The sequence below is a fragment of the Pelobates fuscus genome, chromosome 5 (genome assembly GCF_036172605.1).
Source record: "Pelobates fuscus isolate aPelFus1 chromosome 5, aPelFus1.pri, whole genome shotgun sequence".
NCBI classification, from domain to species: Eukaryota; Metazoa; Chordata; class Amphibia; order Anura; family Pelobatidae; genus Pelobates; species Pelobates fuscus.
In genome coordinates this window covers 371,584,370-371,611,523 of record NC_086321.1, presented here as the reverse complement: position 1 = coordinate 371,611,523, position 27,154 = coordinate 371,584,370, and the positions used below count along the sequence as shown (strand labels likewise).

The window sequence follows — 27,154 nt, the reverse complement described above, 5'->3', positions numbered from 1 at the left end:
ACAAATATTCAAAGGATTTGTAAAGGTAAAAAACCCAGTAGATGTCCATGTTTAACTGTTTCAAGATTTTACGTTGGCTCCTTCCCAGCCATGTGAGGATCAGAATGTCATCATGTACCCACATCAGCCTAGAATCTATGTACGCCATTCCTGTATCTCCCAGGGCAGCCATCTCAGATTAACACAATAACGCACACAAATACATAAATATATTAACCACAAATCGGAATAGCCACAATCCCACCACACACCCTTATCTACAGAAAGCTGTAATCCCTGGATCTTTAATTATCTACAATGTATCCAGGGGGCAGTTTTAATTTACAGATCATCATTTTATCTCTCCTTACATCAAACCATGAAACATCTTAATTTCCTAAACACTGAAATACCATAGAGCTGAATGAAAGGGTTAAAGTGCTTTCTTCAGCACGTTATGGGTTAACCCAGTAATCTGTGGACTGAAGGATTAGTCACCAACTGACAAGGTAAAATCAATAAATAGGGACCTACCCCTGGCAGAAATGAAGGGGTAATTCTCTGGGCAGATGACAAGGCAGGATTCCTGTACCTGTCAGACAGAGGGACAGATGGTCCATATCCACCCCTCTCTTACTGCACCATGGATGTACCATGTATCTCTACATTCTGCAGCATCAATGATACATTCTAAAGAAATACATTGATACATAGCAAACAGTACCTTCTCAAGGATGTCTCAGTCCAGTGGTGGATGTCTCTTGGATGGGGAGGGTGTCTAATATGCAGGTGAGACTGGGTCCCTTTGATGCAGTGGATCTGTTCCTTCTTGTCCCCTCCTCTCTCCCCCTCCCTTATCTCACAGGCTGTCTCTTCTCTCTCTCCCCTCCCTGATGTATCTATGGATGCCTCTCCTCTCTGCCTTCTGATTTCGTTTCAGGATGTCTCTCTCTCTTTTTTTTTCCGTCCAATGTCTCTCTCGTCACTATGTCCCAGGATGTCTCTCCTCTCCCTGCTGTCCCCTGTACCTGTCTGGTGTCTGTCTCTTCACTTTGATCCAGGATGTCTCTCCTCTCCCTGCTGTCTCAGGATATCCTTGTTGTCTCCTTTACCTGCCTGTCTGATGTCTCCCCGTCCCTCACCTGTCTCTCCCCAGTCCCTGCTGTCTCAGACTGTCTCTCCCTGTCTCTGACTGATCTCAGACTGTTTAAATGACACACATTCTGGTTCGGCCACGCCACATGGGCTGAGAGCTTCCCCCTGCCGGCATCCAATGAGATGGGAGGCTGGGCTTCGGGGCTCGGGCGTGGGGTGATCCCAGCTCCCCCCTCCCCATCATCACTACACCAACCCCAAATGTGAGAAGAGCAGAGGGAGGGGGAGAAGAAGGGGGTTAACAAGGTTTGAGTTAGTCTGAGTTGAAACCAGACACTTTGCAAGACAAGTTTAAAGAATCAATATTAATGTCATGATCTATAGATAAAGTATTAATAATCTGCCATATATCATAATGTCACTTCTATATTAAACTGAGGTTACACTGTCCCAAAGAGCTTGCAATCTACTAACTGTGGCATATGCTCATGTAAAAAGCTTTCAATCTAATAATATGAGGTACTTGTTCTAAAATAATTTCAGCCTAATTGGATGGTGGTAGGCAATGGCCCAGAGGTGCTCAGAATTCAGAACACCTTATGAGACATTGAGCTGAAGAGCTTGCACTCTAATGTTACTTTACTTGCACTTGCCCCCCCAGGCAGTGCAATGGAATGATAGGAGCCGCTGTCTAATAGATCTAGAGTACATTAGGAGACATTTACCAAATAAAGTGTACAATATCTATTTCTGAATTGGCTGAAGTTGCTCAGCAGGCATAACCACTGAGAGCTGATTTTTGAAACTTTTATGGATTTACTAAAGCACAATAACACTTTGCGTCTGCTGAAAATCCAAATGATCAAAGTTCTGTTGAGAAAGGTTGGGGTCTTTATTTAATCAGACAATGATGGAATACGCACAGGGCCGGTGCAAGGATTTTTGCCGCCCTAGGCAAAAAGATTTTTGCCGTCCCCCCCCCCCCCCCATTTGTCCTGCCCACCATGTGACATCACAATGCCCCGCCCATATGCTCTGCCATATGGGCCAACGCCAGTCTTCACAAAGTGTCTTTTATCTGAAAAGACAGTGTGTTTACATTAAAAAGCCTACAGGCACAGGCTATAGACACCAGAACCACTACATTATGCTGTAGTGCTTCTGGTGACTATAGTATCCATTTAATGTGAGGTAAATTAGAGATTAGTGCCACTAATAATATATTGGATTGCCTACTTACCACCAGATGAGGACAAGAGGCTGATGATGGGCTCAGTCTGGCTCCACAGGTCTGGTGTAGTAGAGGCTCTCTGGAGACTGTTTTTAACAGTGCTCACAACAATTAACGAACAGGAAGCAGCTCCATTTTTTAGGGCCCCTTACACAGCTCAAGGTCTGGGCCCCCAGGGGGCATACGTCGACAATGCCCACCCATAAATCCACCTACATGGCCCATCCATGAGTTGGGGATGTTTTATGTGTGCAATTTGTGTAAGGGATGTAGTGTGTTTATAGGGGATGCAGTGTGTGTTTGCGTATAAGGAATGCATTGTATGTTTCTGTGTGTGTGTGTGTGCAAGGTTTGTTTCTGTGTATGTAATGTAGTTTCTGTGTGTAAGAGAATGAGTGTTTGTGTGAACGTAAGGGATGCATTGTGTGTTTCGGGTGTGTCTGTGTGTGAGTAGGAATGCATTGTATGTTTCTGTGTGTGGGGGGGGGATGCATTGTGTATGTGTGTAGTGTAAAAGAGAGGGTTTGTTGGGTAGGATAGGGACTGAGAGGGGAGCAGCTCTTTATTTAAAAAAAAAAAAAATCATAGTGCTCTCCCCTCCGGTCAATTATTGATTTCCCCTTTCCTTCTGTCCCTCCATGTTCTCCCCTTCTGTCCCTTAGTGCTCTCCCTTGGCCCCCTGTCCCTCTGCACTCCCCCCTTGGTGGTCTTCTCACTCCCACTCCCCCCCCCCTTAGTGGCCCTCCCTCTCCCAAACCCCTTAGTAGACCTTCCCCTACTCCCCCACCCCCTTAGTGGTAATCCCCCCCTCAGTGGTCATTATCCTCCCCCCCCTTAGTGGTCCTTACCCTCCTCCCCTCTCCTTAGTGGTCCTCCCTCCTTACACTCCTTTGGTGGTCCTTCCCCCCCTTAGTGGTCCTCCCCCTCCCAAACCCCTAGTGGACCTCCCCACCCCTGTTCCCCCTGTGTTCCTTCACCCCCCTCCCCTAGTGGTCCTTACTCCCCCCTCCCCTAGTGGTCCTTACCTTCCCCTCCCCTAGTGGTCCTTCCTCCCCCCTCCCCTAGTGGTCCTTCCTCCCCCCTCCCCTAGTGGTCCTTACCCTACCCTCCCCTAGTGGTCCATACCCCCCCTCGTGGTCCTTACCCCCTACCCCCTAGTGGTCCTTATCCCCCCTCCTCCCCTAGTGGTCCTTATACCCCCCCTCTCCCCCCTAGTGGTCCTTATCCCCCCCCCTCCCCTAGTGGTCCTTATACCCCCCTCCCCTAGTAGTCCTTATACCCCGCCTCTTCCCCCTAGTGGGACTTATCCCCCCCTCCTCCTCCCCTAGTGGTCCTTATCCCCCCCCCTCCCCTAGTGGTCCTTACCCTCCCCTCCTGCCTATGTAGCGTGGCCGGGCGGCGCGGAACAGGAACCTCTGTTTCCTCTACCCAGCCGCCGGCGGACTGAAGGGAAGCGCTTACTGAGTGAGCACTTCCAGTCATTCCGCCGGCGGCCGGGTACAGGAAACAGAGGTTCCTGTCCCGCATTCCGCGCCGCCCGGCCACGCTACATAGAGAGACCGGCAGGAGGGAGCGCTCTGTGCTTCCCTCCTGCCGGTCACTCAAACCCGGCCGCCCTCCATGCAACAGTGCTGCGCCGCCTGAGGCTTGTAAAAGCGCTCAGGCGGCGCAGCATGAGGAGCGACACCGGGCACAGGGATCCGGCGCCCCCTGCTAAGTTGCGCCCTAGGCGGCTGCCTAGGTCGCCTTACAGGTAGCGCCGGCCCTGAATACGCAGGCTGCAGTGGCTTGACAATATGTTAGCTGCAAACTTAAACATACATCTCTCTACAGCTGATTTTTAGAATCTATGAGTAGTGCTTTGGCCCTTGACAAAATCTGATTGAATTTCTAGTTTCGAAATGTTGTTTGTCCTTTTTTTTTTTCCTTTAAGTTGATGAATATTTTTAACACGCAAAACTGGGCTTTAAATTATAGCTTATCGGTCAATTAACCTTAAACTAACATTACCGAATAAAAGGTGTATCATTTTAATAATGATCTCTCTAAGCAGGCAGACCATGTGTTCACCGCTCCTTGTGGGATATCCGCAGTACCTCACTGATGAAGCCTACGAGGCGCTGAAACGTGTGTGGTGTGGTTGGTTGTTTTTAAACAAGGAGACAGCTTCAACTGCCAAGTATAAATACTGGATTCGACAGAGATCTGGGAGGTTTCAAGAAACTTTGAGTATCAAAATGGGGTAAGAACTAATATAACGAAGTGAGACAGACAAACAAACAGATTTCGCATTAACAACAGCGCTTACTCATTGGTCATTTTAGAACTTTCCTAGAATTTCCGAGGTAAGTGGCTTTTTGGGGTGAAGTCAGCCTCATCCATAAAGATACCAAGAGCAGAAACTGTATACCACGTCAAAGAGGCCATGTTCCCCCAAGATGGGCAAAGACATTCACATTTTCTGAAGATTCTTAAATAATATAAATTTTCTCGGGTATAAAGGATCTCTCTAATAGCCCTAAAATATGGATTTTATAAGCATTTGAAAAAGATGTTTCACAGCTGTGACCTGTGGCGGCTGATGAGATTGGACAAAAGTTGATGGTGAAACGTCGCCTTTTGTCAATTTTTGTTAACCTCAAAATTGCACATAAGACAAAGTAAGTCCCTATTTTGTCTATTGGTATCTTTGGACTGAATTAGAATTCCAATGACATTCCAATACAGTCAACATGAGTATTTCATAAATATTATATTTAGAAGTCACAGAGCCATAAGATGTTTAGCTACAAATATTGGAGCTAGGAAAAAAAATATCAATATGGTTTTTGGGTTTGTCAACACTTTCTAGACCTCAGCGTTCTATGGAATGGATTCTATCACCAGAGATAAACTTATCTCTAGTCTAGTAACTGACTACCAATGTTCTAATACACTGCAATAAAGAGATATCAGATAAAAGCAGTGATATAATTAATCTCAGGTAATAAAACCGAGCTCCTAATGTCATGTGACAGAAAGGGATTCAACAAATCACACTGATTCGTGTCTAAAGAAACAGGGACATCGGATTCTACAATGTGCCATTTAATAACAGTGGGTATTATTTATAGAGAACATATCCTGGGCAGGGTGCAGCAATAAGCAGGAACAATCCATTGGTTTCCATGGTGACTGCACCACTTTTAGTACTTTGTTCGCAGAAACAAATATTCATAGAATCCAGTGTTTCATGAGCTGCTGTGATACTACCTGTTTTTTAAATTTATTAGCTTACAATAAACCCATTAAACGCTGTAAAGATGTAAGCAGAGGGTTAAGTATTCAATAAGGAGGATTGAGTGACAGGGAGAGCAGGAGAACCCTCCTATACTCGATTCTCTGTCTCCTTGTCACACTGGAACTTCTCCAGCAGGTGTTTGGCCTATTATGGGACTCACTGACTGATGTGCTGGCAGTTGTTAGGAATTCTAAGGGAATATCAAATTTTATACCAAAAGAACCAAATTGGAAACATTAAAGTCAGATATGTTTTCACTTCAATTATTTCATGCTAAAATGTAAAATTCACTTTTTAATCATTTCAATACTACAACCAATAGGCCGCCCGTCAAGGTGACATGCTCTGTAGAGTTTAGGAAGGACAAACCCTATTTTGGGTCCATTTCCCTCTGTCTCTCTTTACTATCCTATGACCCTCTTTTCTAGGAGCTCCATGTTGTTGGTGTGTCTAAGTGTATAACAGATCTCCACAGCAATAATACTCCCAGTAATGTGTTTGAATGTATAACAGATCTCCACAGCTATAATACTCCAAGTAATGTGTCTGAGTGTATAACAGAGCTCCACAGCAATAATACTCCCAGTAATGTGTCTGAGTGTATAACAGAGCTCCACAGCAATAATACTCCCAGTAATGTATCTGAGTATATAACAGAGCTCCACAGCAATAATACTCCCAGTAATGTGTCTGAGTGTATAACAGATCTCCACAGCAATAATACTCCCAGTAATGTGTCTGAGTGTATAACAGATCTCCACAGCAATAATACTCCCAGTAATGTGTTTGAATGTATAACAGATCTCCACAGCTATAATACTCCAAGTAATGTGTCTGAGTGTATAACAGAGCTCCACAGCAATAATACTCCCAGTAATGTGACTGAGTGTATAACAGAGCTCCACAGCAATAATACTCCCAGTAATGTGTCTGAGTGTATAACAGAGCTCCACAGCAATAATACTCCCAGTAATGTGTCTGAGTGTATAACAGAGCTCCACAGCAATAATACTCCCAGTAATGTGTTTGAATGTATAACAGATCTCCACAGCAATAATACTCCCAGTAATGTGTCTGAGTGTATAACAGAGCTCCACAGCAATAATACTCCCAGTAATGTGACTGAGTGTATAACAGAGCTCCACAGCAATAATACTCCCAGTAATGTGTCTGAGTGTATAACAGAGCTCCACAGCAATAATACTCCCAGTAATGTGTCTGAGTGTATAACAGAGCTCCACAGCAATAATACTCCCAGTAATGTGACTGAGTGTATAACAGAGCTCCACAGCAATAATACTCCCAGTAACGTGTCTGAGTGTATAACAGAGCTCCACAGCAATAATACTCCCAGTAATGTGTCTGAGTGTATAACAGAGCTCCACAGTAATAATACTCCCAGTAATGTGTCTGAGTGTATAACTGAGCTCCACAGCAATAATACTCCCAGTAATGTGTATGAGTGTATAACAGAGCTCCACAGCAATAATACTCCCAGTAATGTGTTTGAGTGTATAACTGAGCTCCACAGCAATAATACTCCCAGTAATGTGTATGAGTGTATAACAGAGCTCCACAGCAATAATACTCCCAGTAATGTGTTTGAATGTATAACAGAGCTCCACAGCAATAATACTCCCAGTAATGTGTCTGAGTGTATAACAGAGCTCCACAGTAATAATACTCCCAGTAATGTGTCTGAGTGTATAACAGAGCTCCACAGCAATAATACTCCCAGTAATGTGTCTGAGTGTATAACAGAGCTCCACAGCAATAATACTCCCAGTAATGTGTTTGAATGTATAACAGAGCTCCACAGCAATAATACTCCCAGTAATGTGTCTGAGTGTATAACAGAGCTCCACAGCAATAATACTCCCAGTAATGTGTCTGAGTATATAACAGAGCTCCACAGCAATAATACTCCCAGTAATGTGTCTGTGTTTTATAACAGAGCTCCACGGTAATAATACTCCCTGTAATGTGTATGAGTGTATAACAGAGCTCCACAGCAATAATACTCCCAGTAATGTGTCTGAGTGTATAACAGAGCTCCACAGCAATAATACTCCCAGTAATGTGTCTGAGTGTATAACAGAGCTCCACAGCAATAATACTCCCAGTAATGTGTCTGAGTGTATAACAGAGCTCCACAGCAATAATACTCCCAGTAATGTGTCTGAGTATATAACAGAGCTCCACAGCAATAATACTCCCAGTAATGTGTCTGTGTTTTATAACAGAGCTCCACGGTAATAATACTCCCTGTAATGTGTATGAGTGTATAACAGAGCTCCACAGCAATAATACTCCCAGTAATGTGTCTGAGTGTATAACAGAGCTCCACAGCAATAATACTCCCGGTAATGTGTCTGAGTGTGTAACAGAGCTCCACAGCAATAATACTCCCAGTAATTTGTCTGAGTGTATAACAGAGCTCCACAGCAATAATACTCCCAGTAATGTGTCTGAGTGTATAACAGAGCTCCACAGCAATAATACTCCCGGTAATGTGTCTGAGTGTGTAACAGAGCTCCACAGCAATAATACTCCCAGTAATTTGTCTGAGTGTATAACAGAGCTCCACAGCAATAATACTCCCAGTAATGTGTCTGAGTGTATAACAGAGCTCCACAGCAATAATACTCCCAGTAATGTGTCTGAGTGTATAACAGAGCTCCACAGCAATAATACTCCCAGTAATGTGTATTTAAACTACAATCAATGTGTTTTGCAATCAGTCTGTGTAAATAAGATACATTGTTCTTGTTAGAAATTACATTGTAGTTGCATAACTTGTTATCAGTAAGCCACCTAACATTTCTCAGAATAGCCCCCCTCCCCCTATTATTTCTAATAAATTAAAGTGTCCCTCTCCTTCCATTTGAAATGTTGGAGGTTATCATAAAGTGAAGCCACAATGTATGATGTTTGATGTGAGCTCTATATTGTCATTAGCTTGTAGCCAGGTGGTCAAATCACAGGGTAAGTTGGCATTAGAGATAAACATCAATGTAATATACTCATGGGAGAGACTTTAAACTCACCGATTATACTGTAACAGAAATGACACCCAAGTGTCGGTAATGAAAGAAAAATCATTTGTAGTGTCAGATTAGATTCACACAACCGTTTATTCCACCCGTTCTAAAACATCAGGCTGGTTTTATTCATTAATGGTTGTATATATCACAGATATTCAATTGCTTAATTCGTGTTTGATTTTACTGCCTCCACTGGAAGGCTATTCCAGGTATCTACTACATCTTCTATATCACTGTCACTGTTTCCACTGGTAGGCTATTTCAGGTATCTACTACCCTTTCTATATAACAGTTACTGCTTCCACTGGAAGGCTATTACAGGTATCTGCTACCCTTTCTATATCACTGTTACTGCTCCCACAGGAAGGCTATTCCCGGTATTTACTACCCTTTGTATATCACTGTTACTGCTCCCACTGGAAGGCTGTTCCATGAATCTACTACCCTTTCTATATCGCTGTTACTCCTCTCACTGGAAGGCCGTTCCATGTATCTACTACCCTTTCTAGATCATAGTTAGGCTTAATTGCTTCCACTAAAGTTTTGATTAAGCGAAGCAGAATATAAACCTGTCTGCTTTCTATCTAGTCTGTGCAACACCTATCGTCTGTCTGTGTACCTATCTATCATCTGTCTGTGTACCTATCTAGTCTGTGTAACACCTATCGTCTGTCTGTGTACCTATCTAGTCTGTGTAACACCTATCGTCTGTCTGTGTACCTATCGTCTGTCTGTGTAACACCTATCGTCTGTCTGTGTACCTCCTATTGTCTGTCTGTGTACCTATCTAGTCTGTGTAACACCTATCGTCTGTCTGTGTACCCATCTAGTCTGTGTACGTCTGTCTGTGTACCTATCTAGTCTGTGTAACACCTATCGTCTATCTGTGTACCTATCTAGTCTGTGTAACACCTATCGTGTCTGTGTACCTATCTAGTCTGTGTAACACCAAATCGTCTGTCTGTGTACCTATCTAGTCTGTGTAACACCTATCGTCTGTCTGTGTACCTATCTAGTCTGTGTAACACCTATCGTCTGTCTGTGTACCTGTCTAGTCTGTGTAACACCTATCGTCTGTCTGTGTACCTATCTAGTCTGTGTAACACCTATTGTCTGTCTGTGTAACACCTATCTAGTCTGTTTAACACCTATCGTGCGGCTTCAGACTGTCCTACATTCCACTCTGCTCTTTGTACTGAGTTTTACTGGGTTGTGATAACCCAGTTCACCTCCGCTATCTTTGTTATCAGTCTCTGAAATAGTAATTTTAACAATGCTGGAATAAAGTTTTATATTTAAATACTGTAGACATCTATATTCAATATAGAATAAAAATGTGGAATGGGTACACCGTGGGTACATATTTTAATGAAATAGTATAATATTTCATCTGCACACACTGTATGTAGAATTATTAGCAAATGCATAAATCTGTAAAGAAATCAAAATAAACTAAAACAAATAAAAAGCGGTTCTTCCCCTCTCCTGTCAATCAATTTTTTGGCTTAATAGCTCTATAACGGAAGAGTATGTATGCAGAGAATTGATTGGTAGGCGACAGCTGGAGAACCCTCCTACCAGGGGTTCTCCTGTTCTCCTTCACGCCAGTCACAGCACTTTGCCCGAGCGATATGGAAACTGAGATGGCAGATATCAATCCATCCACACGCCATGCGCTGGAAATGAAGTCAGTGTATCGATATCATAGGTACAGTGGGCCCTGCGTCAAGAAGGGTTAATATCCTTCCCAGTTAAAGTCAATGAGGTACAAAGGAGACAGGAGTAACTTGGGGTGGGATTTACCTACCAACAACCTGGTATGTTGGAGCCCACTACAGCGCTGCAGAACAGTTACGTTTAGAATGAATATCTCATGAATCAATAAAATTCATGACTTACACTTAACTATATAATTATTGTTTAATATATAACGCAGAGTTGCATTAAATTCAATGTATCCTTGTAAGGTGTTTGTGTTTCCCTCCTGCAAATAGAATATAATAGCTGCTCTGAATGCGGCATTGTTATACTGTACTGAAGATTTAATATGATTTAATATGTTCAAAGCTAAGAAACCCCAAATCCAAGTTTCTATACTTTACATATAAAGTTGTTGTTTTTTTACGGTATCAGCCAAAGTAGTATTTTAAACCTTATCTAGATAAGTACTGACAAGCGAACTTAAGAACCTCTTGACTTCCCCCCAAATGTGCTGATCTACGACACGGGTTATATACGGATGTCCAGGAATTCCAATAGAAGCTGACGCTCTGGGTTACAGACACACAAAAAATGAATACACTTGCTACATGACAATAAACCTTTTCAGGAACTAGCCGACTGCAAGACATGCATTGCTTAACCCCCTTTGCACCCGAAGGCGATTTTTCCCTAAATCTGGATTTGCGGAGAGTCGTGGAGGAAATTGCACATTTCAGACTACAATAATCGGTGGAAAACATGTTTCTGCATACGATTGCTTTGGTGTAGTTTGTGCAATTCCCACGTCTGTCCTCCACATTCCCTGTTTAGTGAATAACACCCTAAAATATTAGCCTTAACCCCTTAAAGACACATGGCAGGTGTGACATGTCATGATTCAATTTTATTCCAGAAGTTTGGTCCTTAAGGGGTTAAAGAAGTCAAACTGGAAAAACAACAGAATTAGTGATTTTTATTTTTTTCTGGTGCAGCTGTATTCGTCGAACATTTACCATCAACTTTTCAATTCACTGTTTAGTGGATAAACCCGATCCTGTTAATAACAAGATGCATTTTTATTTCAATATATTTTTTTTTAAAAATGTTTCATTTTTTTCAGTCTAGCAATGTTACATTTCTACCGTTGAGCATTTTCTTAATGAAGGAGCTGTCCATTCAGACAGAAGGTGTGCTACAGTGGGTGTTTCCTACCAATGAGGAGAGATGTGTGGGTGTTGCTAGGAGATAGGGTGATGTGGTGACTCGATACAGTGGGATGGACCCAGTGATGCAATCAGAGCCTCTCTGAATACAGTCTTATTTCAGGACATTCACCTTGTTACTGCGAGACTTTTCAGGGGTTATTAGAGTTCATATCCAAATAAAAAATGTAAAACTGAAAGTTCATTGCACCGTAAGACACTGATTTAATAAATGATTCTAGGATGGGGCATCAACCTAATTTATTTGCAGATTTGTTAAAAAGATTTGGTTTGCTCTAATAAGGGGGGTTATTATCAGCATTGGGGGTCTACCACGTTCATTAAATTATAAAACAGATCCTGGTTAATTAGAAGGAATTATGGGAGCAGAATTGTGAAGAAACACCTGGAAATAAAAGGACATGTTTTGCCTATTTAATTAAGTGGACAGACATCTTTACAGAGTACGGCTGTGGCAGTGACCTGTTTGAAATTTTAGAGTTCCTTAAAAGGTGATTATTTTTTCTATATATGTATTCCCTAGTTAACCCATTCTTGACATTACAAATTTCACTATATCTTTACAAGCATGGCATGTAGCAGAGTATTAAGGGGTTAAAGGGACACTATAGGCACCCAGACCACTTCATCATTGTGTCCCTGTCCCCCTTTACCCAGCAATGCCAAACACGTTTTAGAGAAACTGTCATGATTCCAATGCAGGGACACCTCATTACCAGACAGCCGCTAGAGGCACTTCCTGGATTCTCACAGAGTTTAACTCCATGAAACCACTTTGGACATCCTCACCTTTTGCATGATTGCATGAGGACGTCCAGCGTCTTCAAAATCCCCATAGGAAAGGATTGAAGCACTAATGCGTGGCATTGACTGCGCATGTACATAAGGTCCCCACATCGGCGGAACATCGCTGGAGGAGTTTAGTGGAATCAGGTAAATGAAAGATAGGGTATTAACCCCTTATTCCCCGGGAAGGGGGGGGGGGGTAGCTATATGGGGAGGGACACATTTTCAGCACATTGAGATTAAAAGGGTTATTCAAAGCACTATGACAACCTCAGTGATTTAAAGTGGTTGTGGTGCTTGGAAGCTGTATGTACATTTTTTCAGTTTGAAATGCTGCACATACAGAGTTAAAGCACTTAGCTTTTCGGAAATGGATCTCCACCGCTGGCAGCATCATTACCAGCCCAAAACAAGAGGTCCTACTGCCTAAAAGCAACTCTGTGCATATTTGGCATCTGTTGTCAGAATGCATAGCCAATGGCGGCACTCCTAAATGGCAGAGAACAGAGCAGTGAGACTGCTTTATGAAGGCACACTGTTTTATGAAGGCACTGTGTTTTGGTTGGAGTAAACCTTTAACTTGCACCTGGTATACAGTGGCAGGAACCCCCATTTATACACCTGTCATCCAGCCAGCAAATTCCTGGGATAACTGTCACAGCTGATCATCTACGTCAGGGGTGCCCAAAAGATAGATCCCCAGATGTTGTAGAACTACACCTCCCATGATGCCTTGCATGCCTTTAAAATGGCAAAGCATAATGGATGATGTAGTTCTAAAACATCTGGGGATCTACCTTTTGGAAACCCCTGATCTACATTTTTGTAGTAAATCAGGGGTGGGTTCCTTATGCTCTCACACTGTCCGACAAATGTGTAGATCACAAAATCCCTTTTCAGGTAGTCAATAAAACATATAGGAAATTCTAGTAAATGGATTAAAAAATTCTGTTACCTAAAGTTTTCTTGTACTGTATATGCTGGTCATTCACAGTGCCTCACATTCTCTGATCAGCATATACACATATCTGTCCGCATGAAGGACCTGTAGGGTTTGGTAGGAGCGCCAACAGTACTGGATGCCACTTTCCTGGAGGAGAGAGGTGAAAGGCCTCATGGATCTCAACCACTGAAATGCTCCGCTGGACAGGTCTGCGTAAAAGGACAGTTCCATGTTTAAAAATTTGTAGGGTGATGTCCCTTGTTGAGTTGCCTATACTGCCGCTTTAGCTCAGTAGTTTTGGATCAAGGGATACTATTTTCCCAGCTTGTGTCTCGGGGGAGGCCTCCACTGCACCTAGCCTTACCACCGGGCCTGTGAGATCAGCTCGGAGCAGGGCCACATCTGCCTGGATGGTTTTCTGCAGGGCTTCTAGCATTTCCTTCAAGGTTGCAGCAGTCACTGGTGCAGACTCAACCCCTCATGGGACCAATTGGTGGTGAGTTGAAGTTGGCGGGTCGGGCACCTCCCAGGCAATGATCCCTTTGCTGCTTTTTGTATGCGTAGGTGTTTCACGTAATCTTCGAGTTGTAGATACCTAAAGAAGTCTGAAGGTGTGAGATGGGCTCCTTGTCTCAGATTTTCAATTGGTACTACCGATCCGTTCTCGAACATTTGGCAGATTCTCGTTTTTTTATAATGAGGCATACAATATATGCACTTGTTTGTAAAACAAAATAGTAAAAAAGAAAATAAACATGCAATCTAAAGACTATGCGTAACTCTTGAGGAAGCAGAGTTGCTTAGACTTGCGTTGTGCTGTGGCTTTAGGATAAGGGAATGGCCACTTCCGCACTCCTCAGGAGAATCTTCCATATGAGCTCAATCTCCGGCTTAAACTGTCTGTCTTTGGCAAGTGACACCCTGGCAATCCAGATTCAGGGTTCTGAAGGTCAGCTATATCGAAGTATCCAAGGAACAGCAGTGTAGTGCAATTGTCTGCCATGGCGGTCCTCCCCGCCCCCCAGGTCAAAATAGTTTTTAGTAAAAACTTTACATTTTGAAGAATGCCTTGCTATTCAAAGGCCACACACTTATTATTTGGGTCCTAGTCAAATAAGATTGTTAGCTCTGTGAGCCAGACACAAGCTATATCAAAACACTCCTATGTAGATGTATACAAAGATTTTGTTATTGCTATATAAAAATATCTATTGTAAAAGGGAAATTATTGAACTTGTCACGATACTTTACCTTTATCCCGCGGACCCAGCGATGGCATGTCGGACACTGGACGCTCCACGAATGCCCCCTTTGATGACGTAGTGCATGCGCGCCATCATAGAAGCTTTGCCGCGAAAATTCTAAATATTCCACACTCCCTGACATTTCGGGCGCATGGATTTAAAGCAAAAGTCGCTCCATTATTAAAGAGCACCTTTTGCTTTTATTCAGTTCCTATTGTGGATCACTGGTTGTTCCCTCTAGTGCTATACTGTTATCTGTCCGTGTATTCTGGTATTTCGACTTGGCTTGTGTTATATTGACTATTATTTGTTCTGGTACCCTGACTCGGCTCATTTTCTCGTTTATCCTGTTTTCTGGTTTCCTGACTTGGCTATTCCTTATCGTTATCCTGATCTCTGGTTTTCCTTGACTTTTCTATCTACGTTAAACCCAGCCATTCTAAGGTCCGGTATTACGTTTTCTATTTGGGTTACATTCTGCGTGTTTGGGTCACTTGTCGTGACAGAACTCTAGTTGACAGTTTAACTACAAGCGCCACTTCCAGTGAGTTGTGGTTCAATAACATCTGGGGTATGTGACCATCCACTTCTGGCCTTAAAGGGTGGATTTAGATGCAAGCTAGGAGATCAGCAGAACATTATAGAATCAAAATATATAATTCTGCGCATTTTCCCAGACATCTAGTTTTTCAAGGAGAGTTCATTACGCTGAACTACGAGGGGCTTGAGAATATACGTTTTATTTATTTTGCTTGCTATGCAGAAAAAAATAGGTCACCTGTTCCTTTAACACAATAAATTATAAGTGCCTGGGAGAAATACATCCATCAGATAGAAGAGCTAAGTGTTATACAATATCAGTTAGTTCCTCTGTTTGGTTTCCAGGCAGCAGGCCAGCTGCATCACAGTTTAAGCACAATGGGTTGTTACCTGGTAAGTAAAATAGCCTAACTAATAAACAAACAGGAAAGCAGTGGTCATTGCTGATCATTTGCACGTCATTGTTTGTGTTTAGCCTTGAACTGTAAAAAAAAACAAAAAAACTAATATTACAATAAATGCAGCTTACCTTTGCCTCTGCTCCAGAAGTGGTACTCACCAATTTCTTAACTAGAACTCTAGCTAGTCCCACTGCCATTCATTTTAATCATCTTCCCACAGGAACCTGCATGATTCCGCGTGGATTGTATACCTGGACTGCATTGACAGGGAACACCTTGCTCTGTTACAGCATACATGCATGATTGACTAGCTGTATTGCCTTTGTAAACATAGATGTCTGGTTTTAACCAAGGAACTATATTTACTGTATTTGGGGATCAGGCAACGCATTGCTTGCATTGTACTGGCATTTTGGAACACTGCTCGGTAATCTACACAAGATTTTACATAAAATATAAAATTGTAGGTTTGTGTGCTATCTATGCATCCTATATTTCAAATAATTATTTTTGTTTTCGTTCAACAAAAATGATTCTGTAGTGAAGATGTTAACGAAGCGGGCCAAATAAATATACGTAAACAAAGCAAAAAAACAAAAAAAGGCATGTATTTGATCTCTCCTCTCTCTCTTTTTTTTTTTTTTTTTTTTTACCAGTTTTCAAATTGAAAGCATCACAGCTTACATTAACAAAAGAAAATTGATGAAGGGAAGGTTACATTTTTGATGAATAAGGTTCTACCAAGCACAGAGACAGCTAACCTTGGCACTGGCAAAGCATTGTGGGAAATGTAGCCCATACACATCTGCAGTGCCAGAATTAACTTTATTCAAAACAGCAGAGGCCCAGAGTCTGTGTAATCATGGGTAAAGATTCTGCAGTCTGAATTTACTCAGATAGATTACATGTAGACAGAAAGACACCAGGGGTTTATTCATTATTAAAAGAACACTCTAAAACATGTATTTGTAATGCTATAGTCTCCTGCCGCCGATTTAGATTAGAAGCAGCATTTGATTGAGAACAGACTTTGGCTTGGTTCTCACAGGTGAAGCGCCTCCAGTGGGTGTCAGGTCGATGGTCACTAGTGAACCCTCCAAGCATAGCATTGCCGTATCTGCTGAACAGCAATGTTTTAAAACTAAAGGGTCACTTCATCTAGAACACTTCATTGAGATGGCCTGGTCTGGATGCATTTAGTAGTCCTAACTACTAAGATCCAAATTGTAGTGAACTGAAAGAAAAAAAAAAAACACAAAAAATCTAGATTGAATAGCAAAAAGCTGATCTGGAATCAATGTCTGCTTTGCTATAAGCACACTTGACGTTTGATTTTCAATCTGCCACAATTCAGAGTTTGGCAAAAAACTAACAAAAAAACACTATTATGACAGTGTGATTAACTGTAGAGAAAGTCCTGCTCTCAAGAGCTTACAATCTTGTTTTCTATTTGTAAAACATCTAAGACACGGCTTAAAAGTCACTCACTGCTTTCCTTGCTGAACTTATACATATTATATAAGTGATGTACTTTACTGCAGACAGGGGTTTAACAAATTAACAAAACACAAAATTGTAGGGATCTTAAACTGATTTTTAAAATGTAGACAAAACAAACAAAATATTTACAAATCAGGGCTCTATTTTAGCCCCAATGCTGCAATTCAGTTTCATTACAATTAGGTCTTTGCTGAATATAACCTAAAGAGTGAGATAGCACTACTTGTACTCAGAGATACCCAGATACAAATTTATATAATCCATATTATTTATGGTAACGTCTCAATATGCCGATTCTCCTGGACAGTGTTCTAGATGTGGAAAGATTAAAGATGTGATAGTCCATTAGCTCCATAGTAACCAATATTGGAAGTCATAACTCCTCATTTACAAGGTGTTCCTGGTCAACTGCTCCAGAAGACATGAAGTAGTTGTGGTGATTATGGCTGTAATATATTGGTGGGGATCTCACCCAATGACTTGCAGTGCAAACAAAATGTACCTTAATGCTGTATTTGAGAGCCTTTAGAATTCCTGCACTTTGTTTCCCAGTTACGTCACTCACTCTGCACCTGCAACTTTACTAGAAATTCTCATATTAGTGAGCATGTTGGTGGAATTTAATATCTACAGCTAATAAAATGTACCAATCGCTGTATAGATTTACTATTAGTGTTCTCCCCACATGTTTGCTAAAACAAATTATTACATTTAGAACACAAAACGGTTATGTTACAGTTGTAAAGAGGAAAAATAACTCGGGGAAAATGTGATTTTTATTTTGTGAAGAATCTCGATGGGTTTCATTCAGTGTGTCTGGTACCAGATCAATCCATTGGATGAAAGCAGTGGAGTCTTCCTCAAGTCATCATAAGGGTCAATATCCATCTCCAATTTGTGTACTGGACAACAATCTTGTGACTCAATCTTTCACATTATAATTTCGAATTTTAGGGGTACTGTGAATACTCTTGGTTTTCACCTGTTTGACAACAGAAGAAGTTTTGGATCTGTCTTGTAGATTGGGGTGCCGAGATGAAGCAATGTTTATTGACATATTTGCAGTAGGTTGACTTGTGGACTGAGGTTTGATTCTTCCAGGAATAACTGTATATGAAATAAGTTGATAACTGGTAATTAAATCAAATAAGATGACCACACTTTAACAAACAAATAACTTAAAGAGAACACATTTTTTAGCCCATGGTAGTTTTCAAGCATGTCCTAGGATACTATGATTACGATATTTAATGGTACTTATTTTAATCGACCTTGGAGGGATGGAAGCATGACTAAAATAAATCGCATCAATCGGAGCTTTGATAACACCGAAATGGATAAAACTCTTGGGGGGTGGGTGGAGGGGATTTAAAGAGTGAAATGTACATATCTAATGTTACCAGAGATAACATTCAGATAATAGAGCAAGACAAGACTGGAGTGAAAGAGAGCAAGCGGTTACGTAGCTGGGTACGGCAGTGGGGTTGAGAGGGTGGGATAAAGTGGAAATGTAGATAGTCAAGACAAGGGGTGCTAGGTGGAAGAAGAGGTAACATTTAGCTATGGCAAAAGATGACAGATGGCGCGGAGTAAATTGGGAAACATGTAGGTAGTTAGGCCAAGAAGGGGTTATGGTTGAAGGGAGTAATAGATAGGGGAGTTTCTGTTTTACAGAATGGTTATATTTGCCACCAACAGCCACTCTCGTGAGTGCATCCAATTAAGCGCTATTATCTCGTGAGTGCATCCAATTAAGCGCACAATTCACTGTATATACTGTATCACACTATTGTTTTTTTCTTTGTATGTTCCCTCTATAGACTGTATAGCCGTATCCCATTCTCTGCTTGTGGTTCTATACATATATAACGATCGTTTTGGGTGGATTACGATCTTGGGAGGCTACAGATTTATTGGAAGCTAAGTAATTTATATATTATCTAACACTTTCCATAGTGTTGTTTTGTTTTGGTTGCAGTAGAGCAGGCAGAGTTAATACTTGAAAGAGCCCTTAAATGGCCAGCATGGCACACAATTGGAAACCCACAGGAGAATGCACACGTAAATAGAGTTGAATCCCACGAGAGTGCACCAGGCAGGGAAGGCGAATCTACAAAGTACACTAGTAGAAGAACAGAAACCAGGGTTGATGAAGGCTCATCACAGGGGCCAAAACATTGCTGCATCATGCTCTTATAATAAAGGCTGCTGAACTAGGAGACTGAGTACCTGGTGTGCCCTGACCTTTTCTTTTCTGCACAATTGTCTGGAGACAGTAAAATTACTATAAGAATAGAGACTGTGCTTTTTAGACATAGATTTAATATTCAGAACCTTGATAAAAAAAAATATAACACATTGTAACACATTAGGTGTTCCTTCACTTAGTAAGCACACACATTTGTCCTTGTTTGGTTACTTTAACTTATTTCATAGTATGATCTAATACAAATTCTATTCTATTCACTTCAGAGACAATGTTAAATAAACCTCTGTAATAAGTTGAAAGGTAGATCCCCAGCTTTGACATTGGCAAAGCATCATGAGGATTGTAGTGTTGCAACAGCTGGGGATCTAACCCTTAGTAACCCTTCTCTTGAATGCCTTATTTATGTAATTACCAACCTAGTTACTTCCATACTATGACCGTACATATAGACTGCAAGCTGGAGATAGTCCATCTTGTTAATAATTTACCAGCACACAGCCCCTGGGGTGACATTTTACCCAGACGGATAGCACATAATAGCCCAATAGCCTGATGTGAATACTGTTTACATTTTGTCTCATGAAAAAGGAAGGCAGATAACCCTTTGACAATTTTAAACTCTGCTGAGGCAATCGCTGCATTTCAATGCCAAGTACAACCACACTCAGAGTTCCTGCAATTCTGCCTAATTGCAAAACCTAACGTCCCAAAAAAAATAAAATCCTAGGACCCGCTTCCCTTAGCATTAACAGATATAAAAATGATTTTATTATGAGAATTTGAATTATTTTCCACTTTTCTCCCCAAGGAACCAAAATTGCTTTAACCTTTCCTAAGCAACATTGTATGAATATTAATGATAGCATGTTGGTAGAAGATAAAGCCTAGTGCTGACGGATCATTTATGCAGTGATTTCAATAACAAACCTAAAGAAGGATGTTCTATGAAAAGGATCCTCTGCCCTCATAGAACATGGGATTGGTTGGTGATGCATATATAGAGGAGATGCAAGGTTATTATTTTTGTAGAATTTCACCTGCAGAGCCCAGTGATTGTTTCAGTAAGTAAGGCATACGAATCTATTTTAGGTAACTGTAATTAGACGTGGGTGACTTTTGCCGATCCTGTGTGTTCAACAGGTTTGGAAAATGTGGTGATCATTGCCGAATTCCTCTTCAGCCCCTACTGGTCATTAGGGAACCCTTTCAGCAGGTGGCTGTAGATATTAAAGGCCCACTTGCCAAACCTAATTGCCCAGGGAAAAGGTACATACTAACTGTGGCAGACTATGCTACCCGATACACTGAGGCAGTGACATTATACACTATATATTCAAAAAGGTTGCGGATACACTAGTAAACATTTCTACTCGAGTAGGATTCCCAAGTGAGATCCTGTCCGTCAGTGGCACTCACTTTGTGTCAGAACTGCTGCAGCAAATGTGGGAACTCTGTGGCGTTTGAGCAATATGGGTAGCCCCCTGCCATACCCAGACTAATGGACTCTCTGCAAACACTTTAATGGGACACTCAAGAACATTAATTAAAGCAATCAGACACTGACCCAGACTGGGAACGTTTCTGTACGCTCTTGCTTTTTGTGTATAAAGAGGTACAGCAGGATCCACTGTTTTTTCACCATTTGAAATGTTATATGGGTGTAAGGTACGTGGACCATTAGATATATTGTGGCAGTATTGTAAAGGACAGTGCTCTTCTGAGGAGACACCGATAGCTTCCTATGTGCTAGAACTTGGCAAAAAGTTAGAAACCCTTATGAATTTGGCAGGAGAGAACCTTTGAGTGGCCCAGAGCAAGCAAAACGTCTGGTATAATAGGAAGGCTAGATATATAGAATTCCAAGTAGGAAAGTGTGCTTGCTTTGGTGCCTGTTACCAAGAACAGACTCCAGGCTGCATGGTCAGGTTCTTGGACTATGGTCCAAAGTCTGAATAATGCTACCTACCTAATTGCACAGGATCCACTAATCGCATATATCGTAGGTACCATATTAACATGCTCGGCATATGATGAGCGTCCGGAAGCTGTGGCTGCTATCTGTAGCCCTCATACAGGAGATCGAGAACACAAGGCTCCACCCAATCTCCTAGCAGACACTCACAGAGTTATCAACTCCCAGTTAGAAAATCAATCCTCAGTTAGGCACTATTTCTAGACAGCAGGTACAACACATTTTGAGGGTTAGGGAGGCTATGTTCTCCCCCTGCCTCTTAAAACATCAATGGCACCAAAATCAACAAAATCAAATGATCAAATTATGTAAATGATCAGAGGCTCAATGACATCACAGATGCTTTCCCCATGTAGATGACCTCTTAGACAGATTGTTTGGATCTCGCTTTTTGACCATCTTTTTGACCTTAGTAGGTGCTATTGGCAGATACTTATATCCCTGGATGGCCAAGAAAAGTCAGCATTTATTACCCCTTTTGACTTGTACCATTTTACAGTCATGCCTTTTGGAATGAAGAATGCTCTGGCAACATCCCATCGGCTGGTGGATCACCTGCCGCTGGGATGTTGCTTACGCTTACCTTGATGACATAGCCATCTACAGTCATACCTGGGATGAGCATCAATATCATTTCGATGATGTGCTAGGCAGGATTCAGGCCGCTGGACTGACCATTCGACATGACAAATGTGAGATAGGCATGGCTCAGGTGTAGTACTTAGAACACCGGGTAGGAAGTGGCCACCTATGACCAGAGCCTGCGAAAGTAGTACTACTGTTAACTGGCCAGTTCCTCAGACTAAAAACAGATGGTTGCCTTTTTTGGAACAGCTGAGCCTGGGTATTATAGAAAATGTTTCCCTTCTTACAGCTTCCTGGCCAAACCTCTAACCAACCTAATCAAGAAGGTACGACACTGTTCTGTGACGTGGATGCTACAGAGCAACCAGGCATTCCACGCCCTTAAACAGGCTTTGGACAACAGTCTCGCACTGACTGCTCCAGACTACAAGCTAAGGTTCCTTTTACAGACTCTTGAGGTGAAAAACATCCCGTAGCTTACCTTAGCTGCCAATTACTGGACCAGGAGGTTGAATATGCAGTCATGGAAAAAGAATGTCAAACTCTTGTATGGGCCCTCAAAAAGTTCCAACCCTATCTTTATGGACGACACTTTATAGTTGTCAAGGATCATAACCCACTGTCCTGGGCCTTACCTTACAGCCTTATAATGTTATTGTGCAACACAGACAGGGCCACGCTGATTACATTTTAGAAATGTTATACATTTGGACAGAATTGTTGGGTCTGCTCAAGACCACCCCAATCTGCTGGGGGGAGAAGTGTTATGGTTGTATTATGTTAAGTTAATCCCTTACCGTTATTACTTTACTATCATTATGTTAAGCATAATTTCAGAGGTAGAGGTGAACACGACCAGGACATGTGCATGTGCCAGGGTGTCGGGGTTCAAACGGGCCCAAACGTCGTTCTCTCTCAGACGTTGCTGTGCTGTGTCTCTCTGGTTGTCAGCTGACTGCTAATATCCAATAAATCGGAGAGAGTATAGTACAAAAATAGTGGTTCGGGCTTTGTTATTGAGAAGATGGCATCTAATATCCAGCAGCCGTGACTGTTACCTTTTCCTATTTTTGTGGATTGGATGAGGAAATCAGTTCAGCCTATCTTTACATCTTGTATTTATCAACATTTATTTTGTCTGTCAATTACTTGCTGTTTATATCATCACTTTATTAAGGTAAAGAGCTGCAGTATAAATAGATGCTATATGAATACTAATGTCTGGCGGTTCCTTTACATCAGGTACGTACTTGTAGACTGCCCTCCCTCACACAGTGGTGTTGGTGGCATAGCATGGTGGTAGTGGGCTCAGAGCGCACAACCTCTGACCTCTCCAATAACACCCCTGCTCCCCTAAATTTGTGCATTTTGTTGTGTGTTTATATGAGTGGGGTTCTTGCTTTATTTTGTCTATATCTAAACACCTAACCTAGGCCAGACCTTCTAAGGTGTTAAACAAAGGTTATTTTAGGAATGGTTGGGAAAGCAGAGCTAGACTGCATCGTATGTTTTAGAAAACTGGCCCTGGCAGCCACCCAGCTGGGGAGTAAGTGACTGATGCTCTAGGGCTCTTGCACACAGATGTCGTAAGGCATTTATAGTGCTTGTTTGGCAATGCAAGCAGCGTGAGCCCAACAACAAACACAGCTCAGGGACTAAAGGTAAAGCAATAGAAGCCCAAGGTCTCATACTGTTCCAATTTACTGCAAGTCATCAGGTTCTCAAGCCTTTAGCCAAGGCCAGCGAGTGGGTAAAAAAAAAAGTGAAACATTTGTATATTAGTCAAAAAAATAATCCGTCTACATAAAGTGTTTCCATCTGTGACCATTAAGTTATTACTACCATTCCCAGAATTCTCTCTCCAAAGGCTGGCAGAGATTTGTGGGAAATGTAGTGTAAAAAAGCTGGAGAGTCAATGAAAGAAATACCCGGTCTATTTGCATACAGTTATAATAGGGCATCTGTAATGCAGTCTAACATCAGCAACCAAATGATTTCCATTTCAGTTAGAAAGATTTTAAAAGATACAGGATAAGCAGCCAATCAGGATTAGATGTGGTGCATATTGAGAAATATGGCCACTATTGTATTCATAGCACAAAAACGGTGTATGTGGGATCATAAAAAAAGCACAATCAGTTGCAAAGTGGACCTGTTACTTGTTTTAATGACAAGTACACAGGTAATATACTCTGGTATCAGACTTGCGAAGGTCGTTTTTATGTCACATTGCTTGACTGAGATATTTGGGAAAAATACCTTACCTCGCTGACTGCTTTCTACAGAGCTGAGTAGTGATGGACTTGATCCCATATCCAGGATTTTCCAAACATCCTGCAGAGATGTGTCTGCTTCAAACCAGGAACCTGATGGACGCGGAGACGCGGAAGCTTTTCCCTGCACAGGGGGTGAAGGATGGGTGTTTTCTTTCTGCTGGAATACCAGATCATTCTGTCAATCTCTGACAGTGAAGTCATTTCATAAATAACCAGCACATTAACATGTAAGTGTTCTGCAAATGACATATATGCAATATTGTGTCTGATACATGGAATACATGTACATGGAATACACTGTGTATTGGGATAGGTTGCAAAGCTGACAAAATAATCCCAACTGTGGGAACTTTTACTAAGTGAAACTAACCAATCAGGAGAAAATCTCTTATCTGGGCATGTTAGAGATGTTTACCCATTTTAGAGATTTGTCTTTTATCTTTGTTTGCAGGCGGATTGTAAATTCATCTAATCATCCCAGGTCAATGATGGCTACCACTGACTGGAACTATGATTCCCATTATGCTCAGCTAGCCTTCAGGCATTGTCTCACACATGCAGTGTAAACATCTATTCCCTTTAAAATATATAATTAATTAAGGATGAAAGAGAATTGCTTTACAAGCAGTGATTTACCTGCATTGCAGCAAATCCTCCAGAATCTTCACTGTGTCCTTGATTCTTGGCCCTAACACTGGCCTGATGTTTGGCAGGGTGTCCGGGCAGCTTCTGGTACTGGGCAAATTGAAGTTCCTACAATGCAAGATACTGGAGTTAACGTAAAACATTTACCTTCCATATGCATCTCCACTGTTTATAAATTCTTTATTTTTGATATGCATAGATGGTACATACTTACCGGTATTGCCACAACGGCAGATACCAGCAGCTCTGGGCAGAACAATGAGTTAACACTGCATAATTTATGTAATACACATGCTTATAGAAATCTTTGCACAGGTCATGTACGTAAAAATGTAACCAAAAGATAAAAATAATAATAATAAAAAAAATATATAACAGGTTCAATGCTTCTGTCACACCTGATGCTTATGTACTTCTAACAATCACAATGCTGGTTACATGGGTTGTGCTTATATCAAACTCTATGCTTTTATCAAACTTAATGCTTATTTCAAACGCGACGTTTATATATCAGTCATATTGTTTATACCAAACGCTTTGTATATGTCACAATGCTGGTTTCAGGGGTTATGCTTATAGCAAACTCTATGCTTTTATCAAACTTAATGCTTATTTCAAACGCGATGCTTATATATTAGTCACAATGCTTATATCATACGCTTTGTATGGGTCACAATGCTGGTTTCAGGGGTTATGCTTGTGTCAAACTCTATGTTTTCATCGAGCTCAGTGCTTACTTCTAACTCCGTGCTCGCATCTAACACAATACTTATATCAAACACAATGCCTATATCAACTGGTTATCTAGGTGTTGTTATACTTTTGTGGAGCATGCTAATCAGACAGTGACCATATTATTTTGTTGGTCATATATTGTTACCAGAAACAACTATATGCTATTAATAAAGATCATTCTAGTTTAAGATAGGCAAACAAGAGTAATTATAACACGCTTTAACTTTTAGGTAGCTTATAGTGGATAATTATGTTAGCACTGAATTGTGAGCAAAGACTGTGCGGACTTATGAGAGGCCCCAAAGGAGGTTCGCAATACACAGGTATGAGTCCCATAATAAAAAATTAAAATAAGATAAGAGAAAACTGTGATAAAAATAATAGTTAAACAGATGAGTACAAGAATACCCCAGTTTACTGCCAGTGCCGGTTTGCATAAAAACAGCTCACTGTGTCTGACCAGTCTGGAAGCAAATGCAGTCGTGGGAGTTCATCTGGTGGGGAGTTTTGGGCACTTTGCCTACTTCAGGTCTATCCTAGCTAAGTCAGTAGGGTGTACGACGCTCAGTCACTTTTGACTGGTATAAGACTGCCACTTCATATAAGTTAAAAAATACCTCTAGCATCTAATCAGGGCTACATGAGTGTCATAATAAACCAAGACAGAACAAAACAAAACAAGGGGTTCAACGCAGGTCGAAGACCTGGGCAAGAAGACAGATACTCTAACCGGTGTTCTGTGTAAGCTTAATAGTAGAGTTATTGTGGCATCTCCACTGTTAACAGCTGGTGTGTTCATAAGATAAGGAGCTTCAATAAGTGTCACATTACAAATCCTTTAAAGGAACACTATATTCACCAGAACAACTACAGCTTACTGTAGTTGTTCTGGTGTGTATAGTGAATCCCTTCAGGCGTTTTAATGTAATCACTGTCTTTTCAGAGAAAAGGCAATGTTTAAACTACAGCCTAGGAACACCTCCAGTGGCCACTCCTCAGACTGCCACTAGAGATGCTTCCTGGGACAGTGCTGCACACAGGGGCGTATTAGCCGCGAGGCAAACAAGGCATTTGCTTTGGGCGGCATTTTCCAAGGGACGCCAAAAAAAGCCGCCCCCAAATGCCCAAGGCAAATGTCTTGTTAGCCTTGCGGCTAACAGACATGCTGCTGGGCGGTCGGGGGGCGCTGGTGGGCGGCTGGCGAGGGAGCACTTCCTCTGAGCTGTCTGCTCAGCTCCCTCGCGCGCCGCAGAGTGAGGCTGGGAGCCGGAATATGACGTCATCTTCCGGTTTCCAGCCTCACTCTGCAGCGCGCGAGGGAGCTGAGCAGACAGCTCAGAGGAAGTGCTCCCTCGCCAGCCGCCCGCCCGCCAGCCAGTGCCGCTCGCGCAGCAGCCACTGGACCACCAGGGAGGAAGAGACACCCCCCCAGCATTCCAAAGGTAAGGAGGCTGGGGGGTGGGTGTTTAAATACATTTTAAAAAATGTGTTAATGTGGGTGGGTGAGTGTGTGTGTCTGTTAGTGTCTGTTAGTGTGTGTGTCTGTATCTGTTAGTGTGTGTCTGTGTCTGTTAGTGTGTGTGTCTGTTAGTGTGTGTGTCTGTTAGTGTGTGTGTGTATGTTAGTGAGTGTGTCTGTTAGTGTGTGTGTGTGTTTCTGTTAGCGAGTGTGTGTTTCTGTTAGCTAGTGTATGCGTATCTGTCAGTGAATGTGTGTGTGTGTGTGTATTTTGAATGCGGGGCGGGGGGAAAGGTTGGGTGGGGGG

The 27,154-nt window shown here is 41.9% G+C and overlaps 2 protein-coding genes across 2 annotated transcripts in view; both read right to left on the bottom strand.

The window, feature by feature from the left end:
- Window positions 1-1,200, bottom strand: part of FASN (fatty acid synthase) — a 57,711-nt gene extending 56,511 nt beyond the window's left edge. Inside the window, exon 1 of the mRNA XM_063456196.1 lies at window positions 704-1,200. The gene's annotated coding sequence lies outside the window, so the exon portion shown is untranslated. The remainder of the gene's footprint in view (window positions 1-703) is intronic.
- A 15,179-nt stretch (window positions 1,201-16,379) lies between these two features.
- CCDC57 (coiled-coil domain containing 57) overlaps window positions 16,380-27,154 on the bottom strand; it is a 62,741-nt gene continuing 51,966 nt past the window's right edge. The window contains exons 18-20 of the mRNA XM_063456195.1: window positions 24,646-24,762; window positions 23,998-24,166; window positions 16,380-18,074 (exon numbers count right to left, since the gene is read on the bottom strand). Coding sequence (XP_063312265.1) covers window positions 17,890-18,074; window positions 23,998-24,166; window positions 24,646-24,762 — 471 coding nt within the window. The 3' untranslated portion in view covers window positions 16,380-17,889. The remainder of the gene's footprint in view (window positions 18,075-23,997; window positions 24,167-24,645; window positions 24,763-27,154) is intronic.